The following is a 14,553-nucleotide window of genomic DNA, read 5'->3' as shown; positions in this document are numbered from 1 at the left end:
TTCTCTTTTGGGCGCTCTCTCTAAAATTCCAATAGGCTTTACTGGCAGGAAGATTGAGTATGAAATGAAGAAAAACTAGTTGAACTGGGAGTATCAGCTGATCCTCATGCTTATTATTTATAATTATCTTTTGGGCCTTTAAGGACTCTGTAGAATCCACAGCGGACAATTACATTTCAGCAGTGTTGGGGAGCTGCTTTGAAACTGTAATTTCTAAACTTCAACACTATTTACGGAGAAATGAATGTTACAGAATTACAAAATAGAGTTACGTTTTTGTTTTACTCCCTACTTCCTCTGTCCGTACTGTACTTTCTCTCTCTTTGATGAGTCGAGTGAATTACTTATGAACATCAGTGTAATTAACCCTTGTGTTGTCTTCCTGTCGACCATGAACTTGCTGTCCGTCCAGGTGAAAATGGAAAATGACATTTTTTTGTTTCTTTTTCCTACGTTGTGTCTCTTTTGATGCTTTTGGTACATTTTTTTTTACGTTATTTTTAATTCATGGTCAATAAACCTAATTCAAATGACATTATGCTTAATTGTTGAGTTTAAACAAAGCAGAAATTATGAAATATTTTGGCTACAAGTTAAGATCAGAGGATGTTGAGTGAATCACAGACTGGTTTATGTCAAAGATCAGCTAGTATGGATACTGTTTTTATACCATTTTTTTTTTCAAATACTATGAAATTGAATGAAACTCCCAAAATGCAATGGAAAAAATCTTTAATTTTACTGGCAAAGAACGTTACATGGGTTCCATACAAGACTTTAGGTAACACTTTATTTGAAGGGGTGTGCATAAGACTGGCATGACACCGTCATTATTATGACATAACACCTGTCATGAACATGAAGGAGTCATTTTGAGTGTTCATGACTGTTGTCAATTTCATCCTGATGAAGACCATCTGTGCACATTTGTGAGATGTCATCATCATCATTAGCATAATCAACGTCCTTATATTGCTATATATTGCTACCTGTTCTGCTGTGTATGTGTTCATTCACAAACATGTTACCCGACCCAGGACCCAGCAACCAAAGCAGTTTTTAGCTCCGCTTAAAAGCTATATGAACAACACAATTGTTATTCTGGAATTCTAAACAAAAACAACTACCACCGCCAACAGTGCATGTAATTATTGAGCAGGTTGTATGAAGGTACCTGTTCTGCTGCGTTTGTGGGTGAGTTTCATTCACAAACATGTTACCCAAGGGTAACAAATAATGTCACACAGCAGAACTTAAGTCCCCCTGTCTGATATCAGCAGACAAAAACAGAACAAATGCAGCAGCATCTGTCAGAAGTCATATTACAGGACCCAAAACATGTACAAAATATTAATAATGCCAACAACATGTCTTACTCTGACAGAAATAAAGACAGATGGTTTGACTATAAAATGCCTTCCTAAAAGCAGTCCAAGACCTGGACAGGATCTGGTACAGGGAATGGAAAAGACAGAGATACTAAATAAGATAATTTCAGCCTAAACTGCAGGTAATGCAACACTGTTGGGTTTTTTAGAAGCTGTCCCCCCCCTGACAGCGACCTGCAGAAAGACCCTGAGGCAGCTGTCAAAGTGAGAGCATATTCCTAACTACTGAACTGTAGACTATAAAGGTGTTATGCAGAAAGAATAAAGAAGGAAAAAATGATGTTGGACCTCTCTGTAAATTAGCAAACAGTGATGATAATGATATGGTGGCCAGAATATTAATTTAACATTTCATTCAGCAACTGTATTTAAGTTTGAGGTATGTTAGTTGGTCTTTTGAAATGTTTTTTGTTTGTTTGTCCAATCAAACACAAAATAATTTCCATATGAGGGCAGGAACCAATCTGATAGGTGTGGTGAATATATAAAAGCCAGGCATGTTGGGTTATCTTTGTACAGACCTGCCCTGATCAGCTGTATAAACAACGTGATAGAACATTATTCGTGGGACTGTCCTAACATCGGTTAGACGCAGATACAATGTCTGACAGCTCTGAAACGCCACAGAAGAAATTGAAGATGGACTATAAGGTAAGATGTCGAGCCTAACCGTACATCACACTACATTTTCAGGACTGGAGAGATGAGGAAGACTAAACACAGGGAAGCTGAAGAGCTTATAGAATAGACAGCAATCATACACAATCACAAAGTCAAGATTGTATATGTTCACCATCTTTTGTTGAATCTATTGTCAGTCTACATCAAAAGATGATGAGACGTCGGAGGCACGGACAATGAAGATGAGGAAGATTGCAGTATGAAAAAATGAAGAAAAACTAGTTCACTGATGACTCAGGAGTCTTTTTACTGGTAAACGTTTGGTAAATGGATCGTTGGAGCAAATATGAGGAGATTATAAAAACATAATTCAAACCGATCGCATTGGCAACATACAGCTCAAAAAGCTGACAAAGATACGTAATTCCCTCCGCTAAATCTAAATCTTTCATAAAGATACCCATCAGGGAATGTTAACGGGGTTGTCGGTCTCTAAATGTTCTAATTTTTCTGAGTGCACCTTGCTATCTGCGCACCGAGTTCTACTGGATCTTCTAAGAACGGTGACGCCGTTATCAGTCGAGTGTTGATGTAATCTCCAATTTATCCTGCTCCCGAGCAGGTCAGGTGTTCACCATATGTTAACATTTGGCATGTTACCTGATAACAGGTGTAGGGCAGCCTGACGCCTTTATACACATAACCCTTGGTTGAACCAGTGTTAATTGGTCCCATCAGCATGTTATTAACCCATTCCTTTGTAGCTTTGAATTAATGTTTGGGCTCATTGGCCTCATGTAAGAACATTCTCTAGGTAGCTCGCAGCTACCCTCAGGAGAACTGGAGCTGGGTTTACTGGGACTCTTTTGGGTCATCATTGGACTGAGTTTATGTTCTATGTGTTCTGTCAGGTGTTTAATGATCCCATCCACAAGACGGTGAAGTTACACCCACTTCTCATCAAAATCATCGACACACCTCAGTTCCAGAGACTGAGAAACATCAAGCAGCTTGGAGGGGTCTACTTTGTTTACCCTGGAGCGTCCCACAACCGCTTTGAACACTCCATTGGGTATGTTGGTATGGTATCAGATAAATAGTTTTGAGTCTTAAGGGAATCACAATCTAAATTAAGTGAAGACTAGTTGGCAGTAAAGCATCAATAAAACCAAAGTAAACACATTGCATACATCAGTGCAGGTATAATACAAGTTCATATTTCCAGTTTGTCAGTAGAATACTAATTGTTTCATGAGTTTTTTATTGTTGTGTATTGTGTCTGGTGATGAAGGGTGGGGCACTTGGCAGGTCAACTTGTTGAAGCTCTGCGTACAAGGCAGCCGGAACTCAACATCAATGACAGAGACGTCCTTTGTGTGAAGATTGCTGGTCTCTGCCATGACCTGGGTGAGTGATACACACCTTTTCACTATAACATCATGTCCTATGTTTTAAATGGTTATTACTGGGTGTGATTAAAATTCAGTTTTCAGCATTTATCCTGTGTGCATTATACCATGTCTATGTTTACATTAGTTTTTATTTTTACTCTTGTTAACATTTTTTTCATTACATTTGTGTATGTATGTGTGTGTATGTCTATGTAGGAATTGGCAGAAAAAAACGTGCTTATCTATAGTGATGGTAAGGGTTATGGCAGGCAATAAAAGGTGCCGTAAGCCATGCTAATCCAGTACACTTTTTGTCAAATTTAGTTAATATCTTCTCACGGCCACCTAGGTTTCTATTTTCTGTGTGCGCTGAAAAAAAAATCTGGTGTTCCTACACAGGCCTGGCTGTGTAAATGGAAAACAAACAGAAAGGAGTGCACAAGCCACAAAATACTATTCGAGCCAATTGGCAACAGGCAGCATCACTTGATGGTGGTGGTTGGTGTAATGGTGTAAGTTGGTGTCATTTGAAATTTGCACTTGTAGAAAAAGTACTCACCCTCATTTATATTTACATCAACACAATGACAGCTGCAAACTTGCAATGAAAAATGTACTCGTATACTTTTTTTTTTACTTGGGTTCATTTTCCATCATAACCACAACTCAGTGATTACAACCTCTTGATTCTGTCACTGCAACCTCACATATGTGCTCTCTCGCGTCTATCTGCGCCTCGCCTCTGTGGACTTAGGCTGTGGAGCTCTGAGCCAACAGAACGGGGGAAGCAGGGTTTCTATCACCTAACAACTAACCAGCCAGCCCGCTTCTAAATAAACACCTTTTAATTATCTAAAGACTTTATAACAGTCAAACTGAAACACTGGCAGTGAGCTCCAGGTCCTGCAGCCGCAGACGGACTGAAATTCTGTTGAAATTTGCGTTGCAAAATTGACGAGTATTTTTTTTAACGACTGCCATGGCTTTTGGCATGACTTCCATTATGTTGTTGCATTGATGGAAAATAATGCTGAGAAAATTACAACAAATAAACATGGAAGAAATGTTGAATTTGCATCAACAGAAAACACAAAACAGGCCTTTAAAATATACTAGCTCTACAAACGGTTCACTTCACAGTTGACCTCAGTTCACTTTGCATACAATGCTCATTAGGTTCATTTATATTTATTTCTCCATATCTAGGACATGGACCTTTTTCCCATCTGTATGATCAAATGTTCATACCCAAAGCAACACATCCTTCAGGTGAACTAGGTGATAAAATGGCAAAGTGGAAGGTAAGAAATTATTATTTTTGTTGTCTGATGTGTGAAATAATAACCCAACAGCCAGGGCCTGCATTAAGCTAGAAAATCATTTGAAAACAAACAGGAAATAATCAGCAAAGACATAAACAACAGGTTTGTGTTTAAAAGTCAAGGTTGGGTGGGATGTAATAATTGTGGCAGACACGGCAACAATAATGAAGATAAATAGATAAATATAATAAAACAAAAATAGACCTGAATAATAGATAATAAATAAATAATAATAGTACAACTTGTAAAACTGAACTTGAACATGACCTGTTTACAAAGTAGTTTAATTGACTTTAGTAAACTACATTTCTCCCTAGCTTTGCTGTAGTTCTTAGCTTTCCCAACACTGCCATCAGCCAGTATCTTAGCTTAGCATAAAGACTGGAAGTCAATAGAAACAGCTAGCCTGACTCTGTCCAATAGTAACAATACCTGCCTACCAGCTCAGTAATTCAAATTCTGTATCTTATTTCATAAAATATCAAACTATTCCTTTAAGTACAATTAGCCGTGGTATTCCTGGTATTTTGCGATATTATTCATGTGCAGTGATTAATAAAATGTAGGTTAACATTAAATGAGTATTCTTGTGTTTATTGTCATTAGTCTTTTGTAGAAACCAAATCTATGGAGGGTTGGTGGGATGTACACTTGTGATTAATATATTTGGTACCACTAAAATTGCATGTACTCATATTACCTAGAGGCTGTGAACAGCAGAATGTTCAGTGTTTAGGCAGAAGTTGGGCTCACACAGGAGAGAAGAGAGAGATTCTGGGTCTCTGCTGGTTCAGTGTTGGACGGTCTGGTTCTTTGAGCCAGGAGAACCTTGGGCCAACACGGCGCAGGCTTGAGAAGATCATGAGAAGTCTTTTCTGTTTCACTACTCCATCTCCAGTTCAGTTGAGGAGAAAAGGCTATACAGGCTGACGTGGAGAAAAGGCCAAAACAGGCAGAATAGCAGAGGACCATAAGAGCTTTTTTTTATACTTTCTTTACTTTATGTCTTTTTTTTAAGTCTCATAATAACATTAGCAATTTGTATCTTTTAGCATGAAGAAGCCTCTGTAGAGATGTTTGACCATCTGGTGAAATCTAATAATCTGAAGCTGGATGCCTATGATCTGAATGATGAGGACGTGAATTTCATCAAAAAGATGATTGAAGGAGTGAAGGACCCTGAAGCAGTCCAGGTCAGTCCTGCCTGTGTGAATTGAGTGACAACAGTCAGTATCATCATCATCATCATTGATTATAATGCCATTAATATGCTGTCATCTCCACAGTGGTCAGAGATTGGTCGGGAAAAGGACAAATTCTTCCTCTTTGAAATCGTGGCCAACAAAACAAACGGCATTGATGTGGACAAGTTTGACTACTTTGCCAGGTGGGGCTTGTTGAACAGCTACTGTAGAGCAATTCATTGTTTGATGCAGAGTGATAAACTGCTATGTATTATTTTCTCCTGAACATTTATAATAATCTCCTGATTATTTTAACAATACGTAGCATCCTCCAGGTAGCTTTGATTAGTTTAAAGTAAGAAGTCCATTACACATTTCTTCACTCTGTCTCTTCTCAGGGACTGCTACCACCTGGGCATGCAGAACAACTTTGACCATCTCCGCTTCATACAGTTTGCCAGAGTGTGTGAGGTGAACGGGCTGAATCACATCTGCAGTAGAGACAAGGTGCTGACATCGTTACTCCTGTTTTTGTTAAATCCAGTTTTAAAACACCATCTATTTATCTTATCTTCATGCTTTTATTCTATACCTGTCTTATTCTATTCTATTTGATATTCTCTTTAATAAAGGTTTTTAATTCTTTTAACTGCTCATTAATGTTTACTGTGGCCGACAGGGGCAAACGCACTGCAACTTAATGAAACACAAATAGACAAAACACAAGCAACTAATAAAAAAAACGATGAAAAAAGAAAAGCACACAACCCCGGAAACAAATGCAACTAAACAAAGGCTGCATCTAGTTTACACAACGGAAGTTCTCCAGGCCTCTAGGGGGAGCGCTGAGTGGAACAGCTTGATTTGCTTGTGTTTCATTAAGTTGCAGTGTGTTTACCCCCCCGTCAGCCACCGTAAATGTTTTATGTAAAGCATTTTGAATTGTCTTGTTGTTGAAATGTGCTGAATAAATAAAGCTGCCTTGCCTTATTAGTTGTGACTAAACTATAGACAATTCTCTAAACAGGAGGTGGGCAATCTGTATAACATGTTCCACACCAGGATCTGTCTCCACAGAAGAGCCTACCAGCACAGCGTGTGCAAGAGCATAGAGTACATGTGAGTAGCTAACCTTCCCACGTTGGGCCTCTAACAACAATTAGCTTCTTCTGATGAAGCTTATTTCATTTGCTTCATAATTCACTCTATTGTGTGGTATGCATAAAAGTGATAATATGTTGGGTATGATCATTCAGGATCGCAGAGGCCTTTTTAAAAGCAGATGAGCATATCAAGATTAAAGGCTCAGGAGGGAAGGAGTTCACTCTCTCCACAGCCATAGGTGACATGGAGGCCTACACCAAGCTGACAGGTCTGTAGATACCACTGTGTGCTGTGAGCTTGTGTTTTAACATTAAAAACAACTGAACATTTTCAGAATTATTCTAAGGATTCTGATTTCTTACCTGCACACAAGGAGATCAACTATTGAGGTCCACAGTCGTACTATTTTGGCAGAAAGCACACTATTTTTGGTGATGCTAGCATATTAATGCATAAGCAAGGAGCTGAGGAACTATATATCAAAACCTACATTTAGCAGTTTAGTTACGAGGGCTGTCATCCATTAAAATATTTAATCGCAGTATTTAATCAATGATTGTCCATAGTTAACTCACAAATTAATCACACATTTTTTAATTTGTTCAAAATGTACTTTAAAAGGGATATTTTTCAGGTTTTAATGTTCTTATCAATATGGGAGCGGATAAATATGCTTTATTTATGCAAATGTTTATTCTTATTGTAACAATTCAAAACAATGACAAACATTGAGAATATTCTCCAAAATAAGCTCAAAGGTCCCTACTGGCACTGTATGCTCAAAGAATATGCTGGGAGCATAATATGGCAAACTCAAACCCATCAAGCAACAACAGATGGGCATATTGTCCTGAATGTAACATTACTTGGTAATACTAACACAATGTAGTGTCCCACTTTACACTAAAAAGGTATCTCAACATAGTTTTCAAGCAGCTCAACACAAAACAATGGAGCTTGTGCATTTCAGCAAGAGACACATTGTACAGGTATCTTGGTAAGGTAAATGTAATGATGTAATTGTAAGTGTTTGCTGCCTTTGGCGAGGAGGAGGAGGGTTCTCAGCATCAGCTGTATGCTTGGCCAGCATGTGGTGTTTGAGACTGGACTTACTCCGTTGGTAACTCAGTTCACATCCACAGTACATGCAAATAACTTGTAGAAAGAACCATCTGGAAGGGCTTTGAAGCTGAACTTGCCATTCAAAAGACCCTTTTCTTTATCCATCCCATCCTGATTTCCAAAACTACGGACAAAGATTGTCTTTACAGGCTCTCATTCACGCTACTCTAAAGAGTCAGAAGCCTCACTATTATCTATGTAGAAGACGTGGAAACAGTGTTGCAGTATAGAGCTAGTTAGTCCTGAAATATAATTAGGAACATTTAGGAAAAGGTAAGGATATATCCTAACGGCTAAATAAAAGACACAACCCTCCAAACTCTACACGCTAGCAATGCTTTTACTGTAGCTCCATGCACGTTGCTTTAGCACCTGGAGAAATCCTGAACTTTCCGTTCCTAGTTACTGTTAATAAGCTACAATTGTGCAATTTGATTTAACAGAAAAATCACAAATCAGGCCAGCAAGATAATAGGCTCCCCCACAACCCCCCTAACAGAACTTCACACCTGGTCAGTACTCAGGAAAGCCACTATAATCACACACCTCCTTCACCTAATCCTTTCAGTTACTGTACATGTACATTAATGTACATGTTAAATAATAGATGACAACCGGTCCCGTAAATAAGAAAGTTTTAATAGGTGATATACATGCCTAACTTTTATCCAAATTGTTTAGATAAAATTAATGTTATGGTAGTAGTAGTTTATTAGAATAATCATAAATATAAAGAAAAAAACATTTTCAAGAAGAGAATTAATGATTAATTGCATAGACCTATTTATATTGCTTAATTCTTTGAGTTATGCCTCTGTTATCAATCAATTATTTATTTGTAAAACACTGTGAATGAATGTGTGACCTTTTCTTTGGTTTGTTCTATACAGTGTATGGTTCTAACTCAGCTGTCTTTCACTCGGTTTGTCCTGTAGATCATGTGTTTCAACAAATACTCAACTCTTCCTCTGTGGAGCTGGCTGAGGCAAAGAACATTCTAGAAAGGATCATCTCTCGAGACCACTACAGGTTTCTGGGTGAAACCAGGCTTAAACAAGTCCCGACCTCGGTGTGCATTAATGTCTTTGTGTACCTGTATTTCAACACACTTCTGTTTGACACATTATATTGTATATTCTTACTGAGGCTGTGCTAACACTGAATGTTACAAAAACAGGTTTTGATATAACATAGCTGCTGTGCTCCTTTTGTGGTTGATAAGTGCACATTGCTTGTTACTGTTGTCTCTATTATTTTACATTTAGGATGTGATAGCAGTGTGAACAAAATCATAGGATCAAATGTTGCTTGGACTACATCTACAAGAAAACAGATTTTTGTTTTGTGAAGACTACTAGCGTCCACATTAGCGTTTCCAGGTCGTTTTCATAGAGACCCCTGCCCACAGTGAAACAGTCCAAGAAAAATAGTCCTAGTTAAATAATTGTTAAATAAAAAAACTGTGCATCACAGCCAACATCTGGTAAGGGGCTTTTTATGGTTGCTACGTTGTCTGACTAGATCGAGATGACTAAGTTGTCCTCTAACTTTGCTGCCATACAGAGTCTCGTCTGTGATTGGACTACAGACACTGCTGGTTACCCTGCCAGTCCCCTCCTGCTCCCTTAATACAGCCAGAGTCACAATATAGTTGTTGATATTTACATATATCTGGTGTTTTAAGATTCATACACTCTGAAGACAGTTTTGGAAAAGCTCTCTTTTAATGTGGACAGAGAGCCATAACTGAAAAACAAAGTCATGTGGAAGTACTTTTACTGTGAGTTGTCATTGGCATTTTAAAGGGGCGCTATGCAGTTTTGGCCGCAGTTTTGTTTTGTTTTTCGCTTTTTGCTGGCAGGTTTCTCTATAGAGCTCCCCCTACAACTTTGGAATAGATATTTAGCAGCTCTTACGTTTACTCGTGTCTGACTCCTCTCTCGGTCAGTCTGCCGTTTCCTCTTCTTCTGTTCCTCCGACAATGCTTTCCTAGCTTTCTGCTTCTTTTTTTGCCGGCTCAGCCATGACGATAGTGTGAAAAACTCCATCGCTACCTTGTTAGCCGGTTCCTGAACGGGTGTATGTGTTCAGTGCCGTGAAGCAATTTGTTACATTGCGAGACCTGATATAACGCAATAATTACTGACGCTGAGTTGAAAAGTTGCAAGGGAGGTTTTTCAGCTCACAGGTGCTAAGGAGGGGGGTGAGAAAACGCTGTTTTAGATGATGTTTTTATATTGAACTGCTTAATGTGGACATACTTTTACTGTGTGTCAAGTTTGAATACATTTTAAATCTCGTGTCCCTCACACTTCTCTCCCTTTCTCCTCCCTCCCCAAGGAGACAATACAATGTTGGGAAAGGGAATTGGCTGAAGACGTCCCTCGGGGAACGCTGAAACTACAGGACTTTGTAGTTTTAGTGAGTTTTTAGTCTAATTCCTTTTACTTTACTTTTTTTTAAATCTTGGGTTTTGTTGATTATCATTTAATTTGTAAGATGTTGCTTTCCTCCATTGGTATAATTTACTTGGGAATATAAAAACAGGCTTCTCTCTCCCCCTTCTCGTTCAGTTCACTACATTTAACTATGGAATGGAAGACGAGGACCCCATCAAGAATGTGTATTTCTACAGCAAGAGAAACCTTAACACAGCATTCAACATCCCCAAAGACCAGGTCAGAACTAAATCAATCACTCTGTAAGGAAGCCTCTGTTATGTCAGTATTCTCAACTCTATGCTGCTGTCATTCTTGTCAGGTGTCCAAGCTTCTCCCAGTATGCTTTTCTGAGCATCTGATCAGGGTTTACAGTAGAAAGACTGATGAGCAGAGTGTGGAGGCTGCCAGGAAGCGCTTGGTCCAGTGGTGCATAAAGAAGGGCTTGCCAAACCCTCAGGTAATATTTAGATCTAGGTTGTTATATATAGGACAAGTACTGTGTGGGGCCCTCAGGCTGGAGGTTCTATTATCAATAACTAAGATAGTTTGGTCTCTGGATCTAAGAAAATAGGAGAAAATGCCTGTAACCATTTACTAAAGCCCAAGGTGGCTAATAGCTTGTTTTATCCCTTAGCACCGTCACTTAAGACAAAAGAGCTAGCTAGCTAGCTTATGACAGCTAAGAGAGAAACTGTCAAATGACACGATGGAAACTGCTGTAGGCCGGAACCAAACACGCCACGTCTACATCGAGGACAGAGCCTCTATATATGGGCTCCCACTCTTCCACCAGGCCACCCAGGCCCCCTGGATTAAAGCATTTTGGCTTGAATGAATGATCATAAATATAGTCATCAAAACAATTTATTTTCTGTCCATCGACTAAAAACTTTCAGTCTATAGCCCTGCCTCAGTAATGACAAATCTCTCTCTGAACCACTCTTGTTAATACTCTAAACACTTCTCTGTCTTTATTTACATGCAGTATGGAGACACTGCAACACCAGATGTCAACCCTGGGGGAAATATCCAGAACAATCCACCGGACGGAAAATAGAGAATAAAAGTGAAAAAAGAAATCAAACACTTCCTGCTACTTATAGGTTCATTATGATTGATTCTATAAGGTGTATGAGCACAGTGTAGCACTAGACACCATTTTTCTCCCAAAACAAATGATTTCAGAGAACCAGGATACATTACTGCATGTTTGGGTCATATACTCAGTTTTTAGAGCCCTGTTCAACAGTATACACAAAAAGACACATATCTTTGTTTTAGTTTGACCATTAAACACACTTTAAATGTCTTGGTCTAAACTGAAGCATGTTGTAGAGGATTGGTTTATTCAGCTATCAGGGATATGTAGTCTTCTCTGTGTATTCTGTGTGTATTCCTTATAATCAGGACAAGCTATAAAGTGCTACCCACATGGAGTGGAGTTAAAGTGAATGTTTAAATTGTGGTTTAGGGATTTTAAATATTATTAAGGTGTTTGGTTTTTATGTTAATCTGTGTGAATTGATGTGATAATCTGATTATATATTATATATGGGAAGCTCTGATTTGGGAATCACTTTGTATTGCATCTATCAAATGAAATGATTATGATTATGAATTATGATTACTATAAACATTATGATAACAGTATACTCTAGCCAGTGGTGTCAAACTCATTTTAGTTCATGGGCCACATCCCCCTAATCAGATCTCAAGTGGGCCGGACCAGTGAACCACTCCAGAAAGATCAGAGACTGATCATAGAAATCTGCCACAGAGTTTCTTGTCAGCTTGATGTTGGCAAACGCTAGTTGCTTCTGCTACGACAGCGTTCTAAGGTCTTTTTCGTTTTCGACTGTTTTGTCACTTTTCCTCCAATTTTTGAAGCTTTTTGTGACATTTTTGTCACTTTTTTCAATGTTCTTTTGTCTTCTGCATTCGTTTGCATTCTTCAAATGCTATAAAATGGAATAAAACACCCAAATTCAAGTCAAGTATTCTGCAATGATTAAAACTCAATTAAGTACTGTATAGAGTTGCTTATTATATTCTTCAGTAAGTCTTTTTTTTGTCCAACGGTGACAAAATCCTAAAATGATCCATGTCTTTGTTAAAGGTGCTGTAGGTAGGACTGTGAAGATCCAGGACTTCCAAAAAATGTGAACATCGACAACTTCCCAGTCCCTCCCCCCCTTTCTGCTAAAGCCCAAAACGGTCTCCTAAGCCCCTCCCCCCCACAAGGGAGAATGAATGCGTGTGAACTTAAAAACTTAAAAATCCCCAAACTGGTCCAGTCTGAACACGGGAAAAAAAGGGTTCTAGGAACGTTATGTTCTAGGAACTGCAAAAATCCCTCGGGTCAGAAAGCAGCTTTTGTGTTGCTTTAACAGATCAAGATGTATTAATAAAGATTCTCAAGTCAGGTTACATACCAAACTCAGACTAGGTTATACTTATCAAAACTACAGAAAGAACTGCTCTAAATATGTTTTTTACCTTATGACAGCCTGATTTTAAGAACAATGTACTCAATACATTAGTTCCAGTAAAACATAAAGGATAACAATTCTCAGAGTGTATTTCCCATCATGCTCTACATGTATGTTTGACCTTGGTCTGCCTCACTGCCCAGACCCCATCAGTCCCCCCCCCCGGGTCTCAGTCATGGTGCAACAATAAATGTAGACAAACATGAAGACTAAATCAACCATACAAAACTAAAACCCAGATAACATCAATGCACACCCAAAACATTAACAGAACATTATTAAAACACTTTAACTAGGACAGAAAACCGTTCAGAACATGTATTTCTTCCCATGAGCCTTTGCACCACTTCAGCCAAGAACAGTTCCAATGACCCCGCCCCTCCCATACAGAAACTTCCCATCCTTAGTTATCTCTGCTTCATATGATCTGTGCACTGCATACTTAAGCTGATTATTACAAACAACTAATGTGATTTAGAAATGAATATGGTTTTTAACAAAACATGAAATAATAAGTAGTGACCACTATGACGTTTAATTACAACTAAATCTGGGTTTACAGTGTATCCAGTATATATACACCTTTAAGCCCAGCTGGTTTGTGTCACAATGAGATGACGAGTGTGATGCTTATTTGTGGCCGTCTAGTGGTTGGATTAGATTTTCTGGAGACCAGGGGCCTGTTGCACAAAAGTAGAATGAAGAAATCACCCCCCTTAATTGGTTGCACGTTTGCCGAGCCAGGATGAGAAGGTGAAGTTATGTCAAGCCAGGTGTAGATAGCTGGGATAAGTGCACGTCCACGGCTTTCTTAAATAGACCACGGTCTCCATCACAGATTTCCTGATGCAGAGATGGAGAAGACGCGTGCGGCATATTTTTCACCCGCTGAGCAGCAACTAATTATGGAAAGTTATGAGGAGGTAAAGCATATAATATGCAGAAAAGGAAATACGGCTGCTGTTATTAAACAGAGAGAAAAAGCCTGGCAGACAATAGCGGACCGACTGAATGCATAAATATGAACAATGCCGTTAATGTCAACAGGCTTATCTGCTAACGTTAGCTACCGGCGGTTACCTCGGAACAATCCAGCAAATAGACGGCCTGAAACAGATGATTTAACGTCACCGCTCATTTTACAGTTTAACAACAAAACTAAACTCTTTAAATATTACTACGTTTTTAATGTTGGTTTTGAGCGGTATGCATCCCCACTAACCTGGAAAGCGTAAACAGTAACGTTAATACAGCGTGTCGGAGGCCTACAGCGTCTTTTTTTTCTTCTTTTTTTTTTGTTTACAGCGTCTCAGGTCAGTGTGTCCAACGCTATTTTCCGATAAACTGTAGCTGTCATATTTCATGGGACCCGTGTGACTGCGATTTTCATGTTCCAGTTTTTCAGCCTCAGAGGGGAGAGAGAGAGCTGACTGTTCGAGCCGTGTATAATTACGACTGTATGACATTTCATAAACAGCTGATTGAGCGGCA

The 14,553-nt window shown here is 38.9% G+C and overlaps 1 protein-coding gene across 1 annotated transcript; it reads left to right on the top strand.

Annotated features, from left to right (window-relative positions):
• Positions 1–1,352: 1,352 nt before the first annotated feature.
• On the top strand, positions 1,353–12,223 carry LOC144512029 (deoxynucleoside triphosphate triphosphohydrolase SAMHD1-like). The gene is made up of 14 exons (XM_078242561.1): positions 1,353–2,039; positions 2,921–3,081; positions 3,301–3,416; positions 4,607–4,701; positions 5,775–5,915; positions 6,009–6,109; positions 6,305–6,413; positions 6,934–7,025; positions 7,163–7,278; positions 9,068–9,201; positions 10,473–10,553; positions 10,706–10,810; positions 10,893–11,030; positions 11,559–12,223. The coding sequence occupies exons 1-14, from the start codon at positions 1,989–1,991 to the stop codon at positions 11,628–11,630; spliced, it is 1,512 nt and encodes a 503-aa protein (XP_078098687.1). The 5' UTR covers positions 1,353–1,988; the 3' UTR covers positions 11,631–12,223.
• The last annotated feature ends 2,330 nt before the right edge of the window (positions 12,224–14,553 follow it).

This window comes from Sander vitreus, chromosome 23, assembly GCF_031162955.1.
Source record: "Sander vitreus isolate 19-12246 chromosome 23, sanVit1, whole genome shotgun sequence".
In the NCBI taxonomy this organism is placed as follows: Eukaryota; Metazoa; Chordata; class Actinopteri; order Perciformes; family Percidae; genus Sander; species Sander vitreus.
This window is presented reverse-complemented; position numbering and strand designations above follow the sequence as displayed.

Excerpts from the sequence above, each read along its gene's own strand:
- LOC144512029 (XM_078242561.1), top strand. The coding sequence starts at position 1,989 with ATGTCTGACAGCTCTGAAACGCCACAGAAGAAATTGAAGATGGACTAT. Across the intron at positions 6,110-6,304 it reads AAGTTTGACTACTTTGCCAG|GGACTGCTACCACCTGGGCA; the intron begins GTGGGGCTTGTT and ends GTCTCTTCTCAG. Across the intron at positions 6,414-6,933 it reads ACATCTGCAGTAGAGACAAG|GAGGTGGGCAATCTGTATAA; the intron begins GTGCTGACATCG and ends TTCTCTAAACAG.